Here is an 18,373-nt window from a genome sequence, read left to right as displayed (position 1 = left end):
GTTTTCCATGAAATTTGAATTCCATTTCCTTCAAATATTTTCCAGCGAACCAAAGGGGCTGTTATGGCATGTTTGGTTGGATGGAAAACTAATTCCATGGAAAATGTTTTCCATAAAGATGAGGAAAATAGGTAATTATATTGTTTGGTTGGATGGTAAATGAATTCCATGGAATTCCACTTCCCAAAAGCTAAGGAAAACAAATTCTTTGGTAGGAGTAGGTATTTTGTTTTCCATAGAGGGTGGGAAGAAAATATTAAGGCTTGGACTATTTTACCCTCAACAAAAGTTATTAATTACATATGTATATATATTATCACTATTATTACTAAGGGCATTTTAGTCTTTATATTCATAATTTCTTACCATTCCAAATTCAACCAAACAATGGAATTCATATTCCCAGTAATTTCTTTTCCACCAACCAAACAGTGGAATCCGTTTTCTTAGTAATTTGTTTTCCATGGAATTTGAATTCCATTTCCTTCAAATATTTTCAGCGAACCCAACGGGTGCTGTTAGAGTTTGAATAACTTAAGCCAATGAGCCTAAAGCTTGACTAATTCGGCCCAATGGTGAGAAATGAACAAATGGGCCAACTTTAAATTTTGTACATGTAGTTAACACATTATGTACATGCACATTACATATTTACAAACACATAACATTATAATTACAAACATTGAGACACATAAATTGTTAACTACATGTACAAAATTAGTTGATTCAATTTTTGTTTGTTATTTTAATTTGTCCCCAAAATATATTTCAAAATGGAGCAAATAATAATATAAAATAATTTTTTCAAAATTCTACCACTACCTTATAATTTAGGAAGTTCCTTTGAGATAATATTTCATTTTTTCATTGGTTATTCCACATCATCACTTTTGGGCCCTGCTTATGACAAATTCATCTTACGTGTTCGCATGTGAATGGATAGCTCGCGCTTTCGAGGCGTCACTCGAAGAACAACGCAGTACAATAGACAATAGTGAGTAAATGCCCGAAAGTATCCCGGACGGAGCGAAGTAGGCGGGAGAAACTGTGAGTCAGCCATGGGAGCTAGGAAACGAGCTTCAAAAGAACCGGCCGGAGTGGCTGCTAAACCGGAATCCGGCGATCCTAAACCGGTTCCAACGCCTGATGATGCCTCGTCCGAGCCGAAGATCGCCCCTTCAAAAGCTCCATTGATGCTCAAATGCACCGCAATTTTCTCAATCCCGTACTTCTACTTGATCTACTACCACTACCGAATCGAATCGGAGCTCCGGAGATCCATCATCATCAATGCTATCATTAGCTTGCTCGGTTACTTCGTAACCTTAGCTATGATCCCCGTGGCCTCGAAATACGTTCTCAGAAGGAACTTATTCGGATACGATATCAACAAGAGGGGCACTCCTCAAGGCACCATTAAAGTGTAATCCTCTTCTCTTTTGTTTCTATAATTCCTTAAAAAATATATTCATCATTTTGATTCAATTTGATTTCTAAATCGTTTGGTGATTCCTCCTTAAGTTTTGTTATAACTGCTGTATGAACTAAATATTAGAGGCTAATATTTTGCAGTCCTGAGTCACTGGGTATTGTTGTTGGGACCGTTTTCTTGGTTGTGGCTATCTTGTTTCAGTACTTTAACTTCACAGCTGATTCAAATGTAAGTGTATGCTTTTGTTTTTATTTTTCCTATGTTTCATTTAGAAAATGAAATGAAATTGAAAGACATTGTAAAAAGTTAGGTCAAGTTTTCTGAAGATTTTTTTTAAACAAGGTTATTAGGTGAAAAATTAGGGATGTAATGCACACGAATCCACTGTACCATGGAAGAAGGGTTAACTCGTTAGCTTTAACCTTTTTTTTTTTTTCCGTATGGATGTTAGAAATGTCACTTTGTCTAGTTTTGTTTGGTACAGTATGCATTGAGACTGTCCATCTTCTACCTTTCTAGTACTTTACAGCTGAAACAAAAAATTTCACGAATGCTTAGCTTCTATTAAAATTCCCAGCTTAATAACTTCCATGCTAAATCACTTCACTGGCATTGCTCTGGGATTTTGTTCATTATATTCATTTGCATCATGTATGTTATATAAATTTACGACCTACACCATAGATTTTATTTCTCATTCACACACACACTCTCATAATGAGTGTATTTATCTAGATGCATTATTAGCTTTGTAATATTTCTATTTTGACCTTTTTATGGGGGAGTTGAGAGAAAGATAAATTGTGTTGTGAATTGTTCCTTGAGTGAAAAAATAAATTGGATGCTTAATTGTTCCTTACAAACAGGGTGCAGAGAATACTGATATCATACAAAGAACCATTACTATTTTAAATATTAGAAAAGAAAAATGGTATATTCTTGACTTAAGGAACAACTTGCTCCTTTAATTTCTTTGATTAACTTATAATCTAGATCCTTGAAAAGAGGTTTTTGGCCATAAGTTTGTGCATTTTAAATCAGAAGCTTTGATTTCCACCATGCTGAACAAGAAGATAGATTCCGAAGGATGGTGTGCAAACCATGATATATCCTTATTGTCGCAACAATGATAATCTTGTCAAAAACCATCTTACTCAATTTATGCTCCTATACTGATTTATACCACCTTGAAAATCATATAAATTTACAATGAATGAAGAATTCTGATATGTTTTTTTTAAATAAAAAAATCTCTGTAAGTTATATCCGGATTTGTATAAAATGAATTGTAAATCTTTTTTTCATTGGCTTTTTTTTTTTAAGTACATTTTGAGAATTTCATATTTGAACCTTTTCTTCTTGAAAGTTGATTTAGCTCTTGCTGTTTGGTAATTGCAGTGGCTTGTTGAGTACAATGCGGCATTAGCTTCAATCTGCTTCATGATGATGCTTGGATTTGTTGATGATGTTCTTGATGTACCATGGAGAGTGTATGTCTTTTTTGTCATACACTTGAAACTTTTTCATATTCCATTTTATATTGGAAGCTTGCATGCTTTTGACTTATTAATGTTATAAAAAAGATCCTTATTTAGCTTACTGTTATGATGAAGACAGGAAATTGGTATTACCATCTATTGCAGCTCTTCCTCTGTTGATGGCGTATGCTGGGCATACAACTATTGTTATACCAAAGCCTCTAGTTCAATATGTTGGATTAGAAATTCTGGATCTAGGTATTGTTTGATTTAACTGATACCTTCATTATAATGTGTGGATTGATCGTTTACTTTTCGTGTTACACAATCTGTTTCGTTGGTACATTTTATAACTCTTCTACCAATTTTAATGTGTACAGGATGGATTTATAAACTATATATGTGGCTCTTGGCCATATTTTGCACAAATTCCATAAATATCCATGCTGGTATCAATGGCCTTGAAGTAGGGCAGACAGTTGTTATTGCAGCTGCTGTAAGTTAAAAGATTTTAATATACTGAACCTGAAAATACAAAAAGTTTTCATGGAATCTAACTGATAGTATTACTTGTAGATATTGATTCATAATATCATGCAAATTGGAGCATCTACTGACCCCGAGTATAAACAAGCCCATGCATTTTCTCTTTATCTTGCCCAACCATTGCTTGGCACTTCCTTGGCTTTACTTTCTTACAACTGGTACCGTACTTTACTTCAAGATTGTCAATTTTCCTAGAACTTTGCAATTTGTCTTCTTTGTGTGTTATCCTGAACTTTCTATTATAGGTATCCTTCTTCAGTTTTTGTTGGTGACACCTTCACCTACTTTGCTGGAATGACTATGGCAGTAGCTGGCATTTTGGGTCACTTTAGGTATGTGAATATGTATTTTCCTTATAACATTATAATTAATTTAAGTACATAATGAACTTAAATTTTGACTTTCCCCTTATTATATTCTTTGATGATGGCATGAATCCTCAACTTTGAAAGTTCCCTGGTTTATGAACCATCTTAATAATATATTATTCATAGTTATATCCTACCCCTGATCCTGAGAGAAAGGAGAATGCATTAAATAACTGGGATTCTGGGAAAGATAATAAAAAATTAGTCTTTGTTTTGGTATAGATGTATTAAAAACTGTTTTTTAAGGCTGTCTGCTGATATACAAGTTGACCTCTGTCTCCAGATGCATGATCAATTAATCATATATTTCAAGACAATTTTTAAATTAAAAAATACAACTAACCGAAAAAGATATATCAAATCCCATATTCATCTTATTTGGTTGATATTTGAACCAATAGCTGTTCCATCAACATATTGATGAATACCCTCCATGTGAATTGCAGTACTACTGTCCCTCAATCAAACACTTCGAACATAATTTTTTTTTTGGTTAGACCACGAGGTGTCTTGAGTAGGCCCTAACTGTAGAAGACACCTTTAAGCCCGTACCATACTCAGACTAATTCCCGTTCGCACTAGGCCGGCCCAATTAAGGGGCAAAGTGCTGGCTAGATTGGTTTTTCCATACGAGAGGGGGTTTGGACTCCTGACCTCTCTTAAGGGATGAGAGTGCACTGTCACTCATGCCAATCAAGCTGGTTACTTTGAACATAATTTGAATCCACATGAATGTTGTCTATATTATTAACATGAATACAAATAAGGATTTGTGGACAATTATGTTACGCAAAGTTAAAATATGGCTTTAAACTGCGTCTAATTGCTGCTGCACCATAAAAAATTACATGCATATTGTTACATTATCCAGTTATTCCCATCAAGCATGCATGCATGCATTTTGTTACATTGTAAAGTTACTTATTTAGCTGTTTTGATCTGAGATTCTGCGAACTATAATCAACTACTGTTCTCATGTTTTATCCTTTTCAGTGAAACACTTCTGATATTCTTTACCCCTCAAGTTTTGAACTTTCTGCTGTCAGTCCCTCAGGTACCACCCCCTCTTCCTAGATTCCTCTAAAACAGAACAATGAAGTTAATATTGTTATTTATAAACTCTAACCCCTTACTTTTCTTTGTTTTTCGTTTGTCAAGCTAGCTGGTATTATCCCTTGTCCACGGCATCGACTGCCTAAGTAAGTTAATTTATTTGCCTGCTTGACTTGTAAATACTCACAACTAAATTGACCTCTATTGGTACTGTTCAGATTTGATCCTCAGACTGGTTTACTAACTGGTACAAATGATGGAACATTGGTAAACTTCTTCTTAAGACAACTTGGCAGAATGTCAGAACAGTCCCTTTGCGTTGTATTACTACTCTTCCAGGTAATAGGTTTCTCATGTATCTTGTTGCCAAGTTCCTTCTTATTGTTGAATGGTGGCTAGCCACTCATCGGACTTCTTCTAACAATGGGTTCCTTTACAGTTTTGAACACACTAAAAACAGATGCATCAGTTATTTAACAACTTATTTTAATTTGGTGCTGCATAACAACCCTAAATTTACTTATACCACCCATACATAATTGGCCAAATTTTTGGTCTGAACTCCATTTTTCTCTCTTCCACCACCTGACTTAAATAGGTACAGCTGACTCAAATTTGGACTGATTTTGAATATAAAGCTTGAACTTACTAGTTTTCTATAACTGAAATTTTTGTGCCTTACAGGTAGAAATTACCTTGATAGAAATGTATTTATAAGCACTTTTATGCCATCTTTTTTGCTGATATAAAGATGTAGTCAACTTAGAATTCAAGAATAATTTAGGTGAGGTATGAATTTTAGCTGGCAATCAAAATGTTGTTACACTAGATATTTACCAAGGATAACAATAGGTTGCATTGCTTGTAGAATTCTTGTTACTTGAACTCCAAAACTGGTTCGTTCCCTTTTGTTTCTCCAATCGTGCATATGTGGCATAGTCTTTGAACATACATCAATTTGTCTGCCGACAGGCCTTCTGCTGCTGCTTCTGTTTCCTGCTGAGGTGGCTTCTTACTGGTTGGTATAAATGAAGTTGCAACAGTAAAGGATATTATTCTTCCTGATGAGCGCACAAATGAATGAAACCCCATCTCGGGCTGAACTTGTATACTACGACTTAACCAACTCACCCTGGAAATGCAGAGTTCTTTTGTTGTCGTGCTGGAGGTAGGAGTTCAAAGAGTCATTGTTTTATTAACTGGAGTGCATCAACTTTATATAGACTCAGTTTTCTTATAGAGAAGCTTGACTATGTTTGTATCCCAGAATATGTTTCAGATAGGTTTTTATAGCATTATCTGTTGTTATTTTTCTGGTAGAGCCGGTTGTTAGGTAGGCCTCTGTTTTGGATCCAAATTCAAGTGTTTGCTTTGGGTATTATATGCCTCTGGTTTGGATGTGCAATCAAATATGAAGAGAAAAAAAGTGAGTAGAAATTGGAAGTTAGAACTCATTATAAAAATAATATGCTTCTTATATACGGGGAGTAATTTTTATTGTTATCTTGTTATATACTCCATTAGACCGTGTTATGGAAACAATTCAAAACTCTGATAAGCTTCTCCGCTCATAAGATAACAGCTAGCCTTATTGGAGCAAGAAAGAGAGTGCAATGAGTTTCTATCCTCCCCTTGTAGGCCTGGTCCAATATACAAAATGGTCCAATATACAAAATTTGATTTCATAAACTACAAAATTCATGTTTATTATATCGTATTTATGTATGTGTATTATAAAGTCAAATTTTGTGTATTAGAACTGTGGACCCTAATCCACGATATAACAATTGAGATGGGTAAATTATACCATGGACTAGGATCAATCTTGTATTGTAGACCTCGATCCAAAAATAACCTTCAGATTTTGTATCTAAAATCTATAGATGACACATTCTATACCTGCGGTTGACAATTTCTATACCTGTAACTATCATATTATGTGTCAGCAATTATTAAGTTATTTGTTTACAATTACATAACTGTTTACGGTAAGTACGGAATGTGCTAACTGAAAGTACAAAATTTTTGTATCAAGGGTCCATAGTATAACAATTGAAGTAGATGGAGTTGGGTCACTGCTGCATTGTTTTCTTTTGATTACAAAATTGTTACTTCCAATACTTAACCAACAGCATCCATTATACAACTAATTTCAGTCCACAAGGTCACTTGAAATAACTGGGCAGGAAATAAAGCAATCAGTTGTGCGCTGAAACCGAAAATTATACCTCACTCACTTTGGGCACTGTATTAACAGTCAAGTCAGTTCTTCACCAGTTGATGCTGCTATTCAAATGCCCATCCTTTTTCTCGTTGTTGCTTCAGATATTGTTCTTCAACTACCCTTCTCAGTTCTACTTACTAGTCAATATCCATTGCTTTTTCCTTTTCACTGCTTTTGCTAGACCATAGCTTTATAGTTCGATCGTGTGAAACTGTAGCAACAAGTTGTCCATCTACACCAAATAATCGAGAAAAGAGCACATCACTTCATTGATATCTAGTATGCTTCAAATTCAAAAGAAGGTCACACAAATCTTCTCAAAACCAAACAAAAATATCAAGATAACAAAATACATACACAAAAGGTAAAGCAGTTTGAAATAAGCTTAAAATACAGGAAATGATTTTTAAAAAAACACATATCTAACCTGCCCCAACATCCAATGATGTAACTTTGGCTTCATGCCCAGATAGTGTCCTCACTGGCTTAAAATCTCTTGATGACCACACCTGGTATCAAGTGCAAATTTATAAATTATATTGCATAAATATAATATTTGTTCAAGGAACTAAGAATACCAAAACAAACCAAATTTAAGTAGTCAACATACCTTAGCCGTCATATCATATGAAGCAGTCACCAAAAAGTATCCTTCCTGGGGTTCAAACTTAACTTGAGAGATGAGATTAGAGTGAGCAGGTATTGTGTAAAGGGATTTTCTCTTCCTTAGGTCCCAAATTCGGCAAGTATTATCTTCACCACCAGTAGCTAAATGATACCCATTAGGAGAAAAACTGATACCTAGAACCTGAAAGATGATCATCATTAGCAGTATTCTTCTGTTTCTTCCCAATACCACAAAAACAAAAGCAAATGATAAAAATAAAATAAAAACCATATATCAAGTAAAACATACAGGTTTAACATGGCCTTCGAAAGCAAGAATGCTTCTTCCTGTCCTAAGATCCCAAACACGAGCAAGAGCATCTAGTCCGCAAGATGCAGCTAAGGAACCATCATGGTGAAAAGATAGTCCATATACACTCCTACTGTGACCTTCTTGAAGAAGCAATTCCTCACCAGTTTCTACATCCCATAATCTCCAAGTCTTGTCAAAGCTAGTTGTGCCCAAGTACTTTCCACATGGATGGAAGGCAATCCGGGCTAGACGATCCAAATGGCCCTCAAATGTCCTCAAAAGAGACCCTTCTGCATTCCACAACCTTGCAGTTCGATCAGCAGATGCGGTTGCTAGATGATTGGATGTGGGAGAGAATACGACATCAGTAGCTCGTTCGGTGTGCCCCTTAAGGGTAGAAACCTTCTGTACTTGAGGCATGCTCCACAATTTTGCAACTCCATTCAGAGCACTGTACACATGGGAACACAAGGCAAAAAAAACTCAACAATCTGCTAGAGAATTTTTAGAACTAGCACCAGTTAGAAAATTAGACTCTATAGATACCTTGTGAGAATACTGATACAAGGAAGCAAAACACTGCCTAGTCTTGATAGTATTATTTACCAAATTAATACTGAATACTAGTAAATTGTATGGATGTCCAAGAAGTACATTCAATATTCAATTTAGAACAAAGTTGAATGCAATGACAGTGCCCACTTGAAAATGAAGGAAAAGCTAAAGTAAATTAAACCAATAGATGTCAGCCTATTATATATTATAATCCAGATAAGATAAAAGAACTGAATAACCACATATACAGTGTAAACCACAAAGCAAAACCTAATAGCACACAGAATCCTCTCCTGCCAGTGGAACCAACAAGGCATACATGCATGCATAATAGAAACTCATAGAGAAAGAGATTACCAGGTGGCAAGCATCTCACCATCATGTGATAGTGAGCAACCAGAAAGTGGTCGATCATCTCCAATTTCACTGCAATCAAGGACCAGGCTTCCTGCCTGGTTTAAAGCCAAATCTATTTCAGCATCCAAATCTTCATCAGGATCATCCCTTTTTCTCCTAGCACGATCAAGACGCAAGGCTGACTTCAGAATAGAGTACTTTGCAATTTCTATTCGGGCCTGTAAAAGAGATTTTGACCCCTCAGTATAAAATGGGTATATAATCTCCTCCTCCTCAGTGGGTGCAGCAGAAGCTGAAGCTTCTTCATCCTCATGAGCTTTCATCAGTCTTTCCAGCTGCCCTTCTGCATCAAGTCTCGCCATAAGTGCTCGCAGTCGATCCCGTCTTTCCATTTCCCTTTCTCCAAAAAAGGTTATGGGTTCACCAAGTCTACGAAGACGAGCTCGAACAGCCATGTCATTTGTAGGGACTGCCAGAGCAGCAGCTCTTCGCTTCAAAAGAAGCTCCTGCATGGCTTTTTCTTGTCTCTCTCTCACCAGTTTGCTCTCTTCAGAAATCTCATATTCTTGAGTAGAGCCAGCCATTGCACCTGATCCTGATTCATCATGGTCAGAATCTGAATCACTAGCCCGCATGTCTCCATTCTGTGTCACTGAAGGAGGCTTAAGAACTGATGGTCGAACAGGGAGAGGTGCCAGAGGCGGAGCAACTACAGGTCTTGGAGCAATGGCAGGTGCAATAGGAGGTATGATTACAGGTGGTGCAAGTGGTTGAACTGGTTGAAGTGAAATTGCACCCAGGGCAGAAGCTACATTCTGATTATCAGTAATAACAGAAGAAGTCTCTGTAGGTTCCACAGAATTTTCCTCATCCACATCCATAGCCTGAGCACAGGAAAATCAATAAAACGGTAATTACACAAGTACAATTAAATTATCAATGCAACGATAATTACAAACTATTTTTAATTTGTAACAGGAAGCAATCTGCATTCTAAGATTTGCAACAAGGTGCAAGCAACTTTCAGTGCATTTTCAGGTCAGAAAATGCCATATCCCTATTACATAATATTATCAAGTCTTTTTTTTTCCATTTATAGTGAATTTCTCCAAAATTAAGCAAACATTCACAGTTTCCCACAATTAAGACTTAAAAAGGGAAAGTGGCAGGAATTCAGAAGCAGGAGAAAGCTTTGAAGAAATTTGCAGGTACTAATGATGTCATTTTTACATATAGTGTTGAGAAAAGTATAGAATTCAAACGAAAAAGTTAAATGCAAATATGGATTAGAAACTCGATATTAGGAGGAACGACCACAGAGAACAAACAGTAATCGGTAGTTTTCAGTAATAGTTTTCTTTTTTTTGGTGGGTTTGGGGAGGGGAGGGGGGGTCGGTTTGTTCTGTTTTAAAAAAACAAAAACAAAAACAAAAATAAATAAATAAATAAATAAATAAAACCATTCGGTTTAACATTGCAGTTCAGTTCGGTTTGGTTTAGGAACCCCAATTACTGACATTTCATAGTTCTCGAGTGCAAATAATTACAGAGTATTTATTTGGAGAACAAGAATCATTGAAACAAGAATCAAGTTCACGGCAGGTTACTGCTGATGCATTCAAGAGGAAATTAAGAGCAAAAGAAAACACATCTTAGAAAAAAACCAATTGGCAATAAAATATCACCAAAGCAATAACAGCATGCAGCAAAAAGCTTAATTCCAGCAAAAAAAAAAAAAAAAATAGATGATACTTCGAAAAGGAAAAAGCCAGTGAAGCAGAATTTTTTTTACTGACTAACCAAAGTTTTTTACCTAAATTTTTAAATCCTTAAAAGTTTTTTTTTTTATTCGATTCTTGCTACTGGAAAATGCTAAGTTCTTGCTACTGCCTAACGAAAGTCCTCATTTGAGGAACAAGAACAGACGCTGGAACAGCCGAACAGGTGTAGAGACAAATGAAGAAGGATTATATATGACAAACTTATCACAAATGTATCGGCATTTTATAAATGTATATAACAATAATAATAATAATCGTATGATCTATGAACTATTTTTTAAAAACCTGGGCAGTTCGCAGTATTCGCACTTCGCTGGTGAGGAGCCGAGGAGACGAAGGAGTATTGAACGCCGGTGAGGAGCCCAGGAGATGCGATAGCCGGATACGTACGTCGCAGGCGTGAGGCCGTCGGCTGCGTCGAGAGGTACTGAGCAGTGAGCGTCTGAGTTAGGGGTTTATTTTAGGGATTGCAATTTTAGGGCTTTGGCTTTGATTTTACTGGAAAGGGGAAGGGGTACACGCAGAGTGACCACTGACCAGACACGACTTACTTAGGATTTTATATATATAACTAGTTTTATAAGCGCATTGCGCGAATGAGTTAATGTCCAATGTTTATATTTAAATAAATATTTGAAAGTATATCAATGCAAGATTATATATGAGAAGTTTATACATGGTACTTGAATGTCAAATTTTTTTATTTAAATATTTAATTCAAAATATATGAATCTAAAATAATATAGAAAATTCATTATAATTATTACTAAAATAAATATTTGCAATCTTGTAAAATCGATAGTCTAAATATTTGGTCTAAAAATAATATTCTAAATAAATACTACTTTTCATTATAATTTTTCTAAGTGTTCTTAATTCTCTTTTGAGTAACATTGCCATTATCTTCATCTTAAGTATTTGTTTTCTTCATTTTTGTTGGTAGTGTGTTATTTACAATTTGGTTATTGTTGGTAGCATAGATGACAACGTCATGCAATGAGATTATGATATAGGAGCTATGGACTTTCCTTTAGGTGTTCTGCTTGGGGTTCATTTGGTTCAACCATTATTGTTGAATGAGTTATTGTGGATAAAGAAATCCCTAGTTTAAGAAAAAAAGATTAAATAAATTAATAAAAATTTGAAAATTTAAAATATTATATATTCCAAAAATATTAAAAGGTAGTTTCTCGCTTCAATTTGCTGGGTAATGAGTTAGTTGAGTACTTTCATTGTCAACAAATCACCCAAGTAGTTAATATGATTGGTTTCAAACTATTCTTTTTTCTTTTTTTTTTCATGGTATTAAAGAAAATACATATGTATCTTTTTTTGTGTAAGTACTAATTTATTTAATTCAATAAGAGTAAAATAGAGTGATTTCGCTTCAATTTGTTGGGTTATTTGAGTACTCTCTTTGTCAACCAATCCCCAAGTAGTTAATATAATTAGTTTCAAATTATTTAAATTTTTTTTTTCATAGTATTAATAAAATACTTGGTAAATAAATATATAACATTATTTTGTACTATAACTTTGATATTTAATTACAAGATATTGTAAAAATAAGATAATGGACAATGTAATGAATATCAATTGATAAATTTGAATGTAAAGAATCTTTGCATGAGAAAAAATAAAGACAATATAACTAATGAAATTATTTCTTTTATTTAATTTAATTTTTTTGATAATGAATAATTTTTTCAAATAAAGGCATTGTAGACACATAATTCTAAATTAAAGAAATGCATATGTATCATTTTTTTTGTAGCTACTAATTTATTTAATTTAATAAGAGTAAATAGAGTGAGGAACTTAATTATGTCAAATTTGATTGAGATGAGGTTCGAACCTAAGACCTTTCTTATAGAAATTAATGGGTAAGTTAAAAGTTAACGGAATATTACCGGAGAAGAGAATATTTAACGGAAAACTTAACGGATAATCATAAAAGTAAGGTTAAATTAGGTAATCTCTATTAATAATATTAATCCGAATTATCTTAATCATCTATTTGATTAAATAATTCATCTGAACCATCCATTTGATTAAATAATTTGACCGTCATTTTTTCTACCCATTTTAGGCCTAACTCTCTTTGGCTCTTATTAGTATAGTAGATATAAAATCTTATTCATATGAGAAATTGAGAACCATTCTCCATATGCGATCACAAGTTGATATGTTTAATTGTAATTTTCAATGATCTAATAGACTTTTCATATAAAATTTAAGAATGTATTTATATTGAAATGATCTATATACAAACAAATTAGTATTGATGCAACCATTGAGATTTAGCGTAGTTGATTCATCGTGACTTAAAGTCATGAACGGAGGTGTCAGACGAGTAAGGCTATGATCACTAAGTTTTATTTTTTGAAAAAATCTCAACAAGATAATTTACTATTCGATGACTTATTTTATGCACTATATAGGGATTTATAATTAGGGGTGTGTAAACTTAGTTAAATTTTCAGTTAGCTGATCAAACAAACAAAGTTCGGTTAATCGGTTTAATTTGGTTGTGTTGTTTTTGTATATTTTCTTATGAATTTATTATTATATGTATTATTTTAATTTTAATTGGACTTATTATTATAAGTATTATTTTTAGGATTTTTAAAATTTAACTTTAAAAAGTGCTTTAAAAAGTTCGGTTAATCGGTTAACCAACCAATTAACCAAAAAACTTCTGTTCAGGTTAATTCGGTAATACAAAATTAGAACTGTTAAAACGGCGGTAATACAAAATTAGAACTGTTAAAACGGTTCGCTTAATCGATTGCGCACCGCTATTTCTATTGGGGGAGAAAGAGTTAGTATTGATGCATAATAAAAATCTCAACAAGATAATTTGCTATTAGATGACGTATTTTATGCACTATAGTCTATATGGGAGATTTATAAAGCAGGAGAAAATGTATTATTGTCCCAAAAGATGATGCCGAGAGGAGCTTATGAAAGTGAAAAAGGAGGAACCAAAAGAGATTTACAGATGTTCGTCAAAAGTCCCAAAATATATAGTGAATTAAAGGTATCAACTGCCAAAAGGCTACAAAAGGCTCTTGTCTTCCTGCTACTCTGCTACTTTATACTCTGCAGATGATACTTTTAGTTTAATCCACTTCCAGATGCCACGTTATTTCCCTTAATATTCCCTGACAAGAAAGGCATTAGAAATTCAATACTTCACGACAAAGGATAAATATCTTGCAAGAAATTGAATTGAGTAATAAATTCTTCGTTAAATATAAAAGCTTAAAAACATGAAGAGGATAAGAAACACACCATCTAATTAAGGAGCCAAAAAGGAAATGCTGCATGATGGGAACCTGTTGCAAGACTTCCACTTTATACATCTTAAGCAAACCACTATTAACCGTATCCCAATTTGGCACCTGACTTGTATCATACAATATAGGAGAATGTTTTGCCAACAACCCCTTCTTCACCTCCTTTGTAAAAGCAACGCACGAGAAGTAGAGGTACTCATTCGAAAAGTTCTGCACGATATCTTCATTACGAATTGATTTTGGCTTGATGTACTTGTGACCAATCAGCTGCGATGAGCCAAAAATAAATGGCAAGATGTGATAGTCATCTAGTCCCCAGACCCCATGGGAAGCCGCAGGTTCAAGACTATAGGTCAATTGCAATTTCCTCATCAACTCCAAGTACTTCACAAAAACCTTGGTTACAAGAGCTTGGTAATCCACTTCTTTCACAACTCCTAATCTTGCTAAACAGTAAAGCCAGGCAGCAAAATGTGTTTCGTGGCCAGTTCCTGGAAGGAAAGATTAACAAGAGTGATTATGAACAAAACCACATTACTAATATACCAATTCAAGCAGATAAAAATGAACAAGCATTAAGAAATTGCACCCAAATGCCGAATAATAATGGCAATGACAACAGCACCAGTTTCACTCCCTTTATTATCTTAGATGGTTAGACTGAGTTAAAATATCAGGAATCCAGGATGCTTTCATGTTCACTCACTCTAATTCTTATTCATTCTAATACAACAAATTTGCATATGAGAACATAACATTTAAGCTGCATTTAATTTGAAGACATGGAATCAGACAGTAACATCAAAGAATAGACATTGAAGTTTCAATTGCAGATTACAACTCTATATAATTGCAGAAACTATTCCTGAAACCTATGAATATCATTCAATATATTAATCAAACTTCACTATTTCAAATCCTGCATTTCATAAAAATTACTCCGTAAAACTTAAATGACTGTTTCTTTTCTCTTTTTTTTTTTTTTTTTTTTTTGAAATAAAATGACTGTTTCTTCTTTGTATATTCCTTTGTAGTGGTAAAATTTCGATTTGCCTTCTTTTAAATGATAATAATAATAGTAACAGTAATCATAAAATAGTAAAACAAGGCAGATAATCGTAAAATCGGTAAAATTCCAGACCGTAGTCGATTCGATCAGCATTGCCGAAACTATCAGTGAAGTAGGGAACAAGCTCGACCGTGTAAGGATGGAGGTTTGGAGGAAGGAATTGAATCATGTAAGACTCGGCGTTGGAACGCATTCGCTCGTGCCAAGTCCGGTAAGCTACGTTGCCGCATCGGGAGGATTGGGGCGCCGGAGCGGGAGGGATCTCATCGACGAAGGAAATCAAAGTTTGGAGGGTTGAAACCACGGTGGAGATAGCGGGAGACACGCGGCATGGATCCGAGACCTTGAGGGAGCGAACAGACTCGGAGAGGGCGACAACGAAGCCGATGAAGTTCTTGCAAGTGGCGGAGGAGTGGAAGCGATTGACGTGCATTTGGTCCTGGATTGCCGTGCTCGGGGCTTGAAAAGTGCGAGAGGAAGGCGGATCCACCGTTTGAGGCTTCGGAACTGGCATGTACATCATGGCCTCCCTAGCCATGGCAGGGCCGAGGTTCTCGGTGGCAGGAGGAGGTGGGGAGCCGTGGGCAGTGCGGTGGCCGCATATCACGCATGTCGACGGGAAGACAATTGGCGGTGATCGTGATCGTTTTCGTTTTCGTTTTCGGAGTGAAACTCTGCTGTGGCGGTGGGACTCCATGTTGCAAATATGCTTAATGCAACATTCAACGTGGTTGCTCTTTGGTTGAAGTCTTGATTCTTGAAGGGATCAGGAGTGAAGAAGCACAACCGCAACTTAGCCTACAAGAGTCATCTTAACTGACCCATGCGCGAATTAAGTTGCAGAGTTATATTATATATAATTCTCAAATTCTATTCTCTCACTTTTATTATATGACGTGACAAATAAAGATTGGATGTTATCATGTAGATTTATAATGTTGCATGAAATAAAGTTGCATGTTTGAATTATATTGATATGCATGTGCATAATATGTTCAAACTTATAAAAAGAATTCATGCGATAATTAATTGTAATTATAATTTTTTTATTAGATTTACATGTGATATTAATTATTAAAGTTACGTAATATGTATTACCTGCACCCACAAAATTCCCACAATAAGAGTTGAGGTATGAGTTTCTTTACCCGCGCAGATGCAGAGATTGGGGTGGGATCGGAATAATGCGAGATTGTCGTTCATAGTAGCTGTTGATCAAACTGTACTGTGGAAGGCATGAGTTGGTATTGCAAGGGCAGAGAAAAGTTTGAAATAGTAATGTTTAATAACTTGGATTATACATATCGTGTCATATGCAAGGTTGTATAAATCGTTAGGCGCCCCCTAAGCATCCGGGTTTGTTTTGTTTGTTTTTTTTAGTTAAACTCATTTGTTAGAGATTTTGTTAGTTTCAGTAGTGAAAAATCAATGAAATCATAAGATTCATAACTCCTCGTGAATCACAAATTGACAACAACAAGAATGGAGATTGGAGAACAATCCACCACCATCGTCACTCAACTAGTCCACCACATCTCATTTTCAAATTTCAATTCCAAATCAAAATAATAAAAGCAAAAATGAAGAGCAACCAATCACAACCTCCACTGCAAGCCATTTTCCATCCAAAACTAAAGAGCATAGACAAACAGAGAACTTAGAGAATGAACCAAAAAAAAAAAACATAAAAACAAAACAAGCAATCAGACAAAGAGAAAACTTACCAGCCAGCAACATCACCGGTGAGGACTGAGAAAGGAAGACAGCGCCGATGACGAGGCGAAACTAGATGACGGCGAGAAACTTTGAAGAGAATAGGAGGCTTCACGATTTTAGTAAATTTTTTACTCCTTTTCTTATTTATAAGGTGACTTAAACCTTTAAAAGAAAAAAGACTTTGTGATTAGGCGGCCGAACAGCTGCCTTGACAGGCTAAGCCTCGACCGCGAAATTTGTCAATTCCAGCGGAAATCTCTGTGACTGAGTGCCACCTAGCACATAGGCACGATTTTTGCAACACTGGTCATATGTTACGTGATTTGATTTTATGTAATTATAGTTCACTTTGTTATTTTTTTCTCCCTTATGTCAAACCATACTAATTGCCATCTCAAAAATGGCGGGAGTTATGTTGGCGCCATACGGTTTCCTAGGGCAAAATCGCCCTACATATTCACCGCCATTTTCGATTTCTTCTAAATCGACACATTTCCACTCTAATTCTCAACTACACGCACTAACTGTCTCAGCGATGGCCGGAAATCTCAGCTCTTCATCCGCAGACATGAAGGCCTCCGCGCCTTCGAAGTTCGTCGGCGGTGCTCCTCCTTATTTCCGCGTCAAGAAGCTCTCTGAGAACGCGGTGCTGCCCTCTCGAGGCTCCCCTCTATCCGCCGGCTACGATCTATCCAGGTCGGTGTTTTCAATATCGCCTTTAACATGCTACGGAGTAATGACTTCTCATTTCATTTCCAAAACTTCATGAAGTATTTTCGTGAAATCATTTGCTTCTTTGGTGTTTTTGCCTCGCAGTGCTGCAGAGATTAAAGTTCCGGCGAGAGGCAAGGCTTTGATCCCTACCGATCTCAGCATCGCCGTTCCTGAAGGAACCTATGCTCGCATTGGTATTTCTCTCTCTCTGTGCATAGCTATATACGTTCAGGGAGGGTTAATTGTTGTTGTTGTGTTTGTTTGTTTATTCATTAGCGCCGCGGTCAGGACTGGCATGGAAGCATTCGATTGATGTAGGGGCGGGGGTGATTGATGCGGATTACAGAGGAGCAGTTGGGGTGATACTGTTCAACCATTCCGATGTGGAGTTCCAAGTTAAGGTTGGTGACAGAATTGCACAGCTTATCATTCAAAATATCGTGACGCCGGAGGTGGAAGAAGTCGACGATCTCGACTCCACAGTGAGAGGCTCCGGTGGCTTCGGGTCCACTGGAGTTTGAGAATTTCCCCAATTGAACCTGCAGTTATTACTAGCACTATTTTGTGATCATTGCTTGCAAATTGCAATTACCCCACTCTCTAGAAAAATTTTCTGTTTCTAATCAGAGTATCCTGTTTTTAGAAAGTTTCTTTATCATGATTAAAGTATCATATATATCGGTATCTTTGATTACCATGTTTTGGGCCATTGATATCTCACAAGATATGCCAACAAAAATTGAACTTTTGTTATTCTAAGATAGTTGTGTTTTGCAAATCTTGTCCAATTTTAGGGTGTTATGGAGTATAAATGTATTCTTTAATTGTTTTAAAAGTGTATTTTACAGTTTTCTTGGTTTCC

At 35.6% G+C, this 18,373-nt stretch overlaps 4 protein-coding genes across 7 annotated transcripts; 2 read left to right on the top strand and 2 right to left on the bottom strand.

The window, feature by feature from the left end:
- Positions 1 to 1,012: 1,012 nt before the first annotated feature.
- LOC116006019 (UDP-N-acetylglucosamine--dolichyl-phosphate N-acetylglucosaminephosphotransferase-like) lies at positions 1,013 to 6,358 on the top strand. Of its 3 annotated transcripts, none has more exons than XR_004095025.1 (11): positions 1,013 to 1,423; positions 1,573 to 1,660; positions 2,831 to 2,922; positions 3,050 to 3,168; positions 3,276 to 3,406; positions 3,487 to 3,614; positions 3,702 to 3,788; positions 4,818 to 4,878; positions 4,987 to 5,023; positions 5,096 to 5,216; positions 5,850 to 6,358. XR_004095025.1 is itself a non-coding variant. In XM_031246263.1 (11 exons), the coding sequence occupies exons 1-11, from the start codon at positions 1,059 to 1,061 to the stop codon at positions 5,907 to 5,909; spliced, it is 1,278 nt and encodes a 425-aa protein (XP_031102123.1). In that variant the 5' UTR covers positions 1,013 to 1,058; the 3' UTR covers positions 5,910 to 6,358. The 3 variants fall into 3 exon arrangements, 2 of the variants coding, with proteins under 2 accessions (XP_031102123.1, XP_031102122.1); XM_031246263.1 differs by having other exon boundaries at positions 3,291 to 3,406; positions 4,983 to 5,023; XM_031246262.1 differs by having other exon boundaries at positions 4,983 to 5,023.
- Positions 6,359 to 6,782: 424 nt separating this feature from the next.
- On the bottom strand, positions 6,783 to 11,238 carry LOC116007367 (U4/U6 small nuclear ribonucleoprotein PRP4-like protein). Its single transcript, XM_031248030.1, has 6 exons — positions 10,999 to 11,238; positions 8,933 to 9,816; positions 8,018 to 8,471; positions 7,712 to 7,909; positions 7,529 to 7,610; positions 6,783 to 7,333 (listed from the first exon to the last, which is right to left on the bottom strand). The coding sequence occupies exons 2-6, from the start codon at positions 9,811 to 9,813 to the stop codon at positions 7,239 to 7,241; spliced, it is 1,710 nt and encodes a 569-aa protein (XP_031103890.1). The 5' UTR covers positions 9,814 to 9,816; positions 10,999 to 11,238; the 3' UTR covers positions 6,783 to 7,238.
- Positions 11,239 to 13,835: 2,597 nt separating this feature from the next.
- Positions 13,836 to 15,778, bottom strand: LOC116006799 (serine/threonine-protein phosphatase 2A activator-like). Its single transcript, XM_031247291.1, has 3 exons — positions 15,154 to 15,778; positions 13,986 to 14,503; positions 13,836 to 13,877 (listed from the first exon to the last, which is right to left on the bottom strand). Exons 1-3 carry the CDS (start codon positions 15,776 to 15,778, stop codon positions 13,836 to 13,838), a joined length of 1,185 nt encoding a protein of 394 aa, XP_031103151.1.
- Positions 15,779 to 16,777: 999 nt separating this feature from the next.
- Positions 16,778 to 18,335, top strand: LOC116006541 (deoxyuridine 5'-triphosphate nucleotidohydrolase-like). Of its 2 annotated transcripts, XM_031246963.1 has the most exons (4): positions 16,778 to 16,916; positions 17,331 to 17,493; positions 17,614 to 17,705; positions 17,788 to 18,335. In XM_031246963.1, the coding sequence occupies exons 1-4, from the start codon at positions 16,871 to 16,873 to the stop codon at positions 18,030 to 18,032; spliced, it is 546 nt and encodes a 181-aa protein (XP_031102823.1). In that variant the 5' UTR covers positions 16,778 to 16,870; the 3' UTR covers positions 18,033 to 18,335. The 2 variants fall into 2 exon arrangements, with proteins under 2 accessions (XP_031102823.1, XP_031102822.1); XM_031246962.1 differs by lacking the exon at positions 16,778 to 16,916 and having other exon boundaries at positions 17,173 to 17,493.
- The last annotated feature ends 38 nt before the right edge of the window (positions 18,336 to 18,373 follow it).

This window comes from Ipomoea triloba, chromosome 15 (assembly GCF_003576645.1).
Source record: "Ipomoea triloba cultivar NCNSP0323 chromosome 15, ASM357664v1".
Lineage (NCBI taxonomy): Eukaryota > Viridiplantae > Streptophyta > Magnoliopsida > Solanales > Convolvulaceae > Ipomoea > Ipomoea triloba.
Note: the sequence above shows the minus strand (reverse complement) of the source record. Positions and strands in the feature narration are given on the sequence as shown.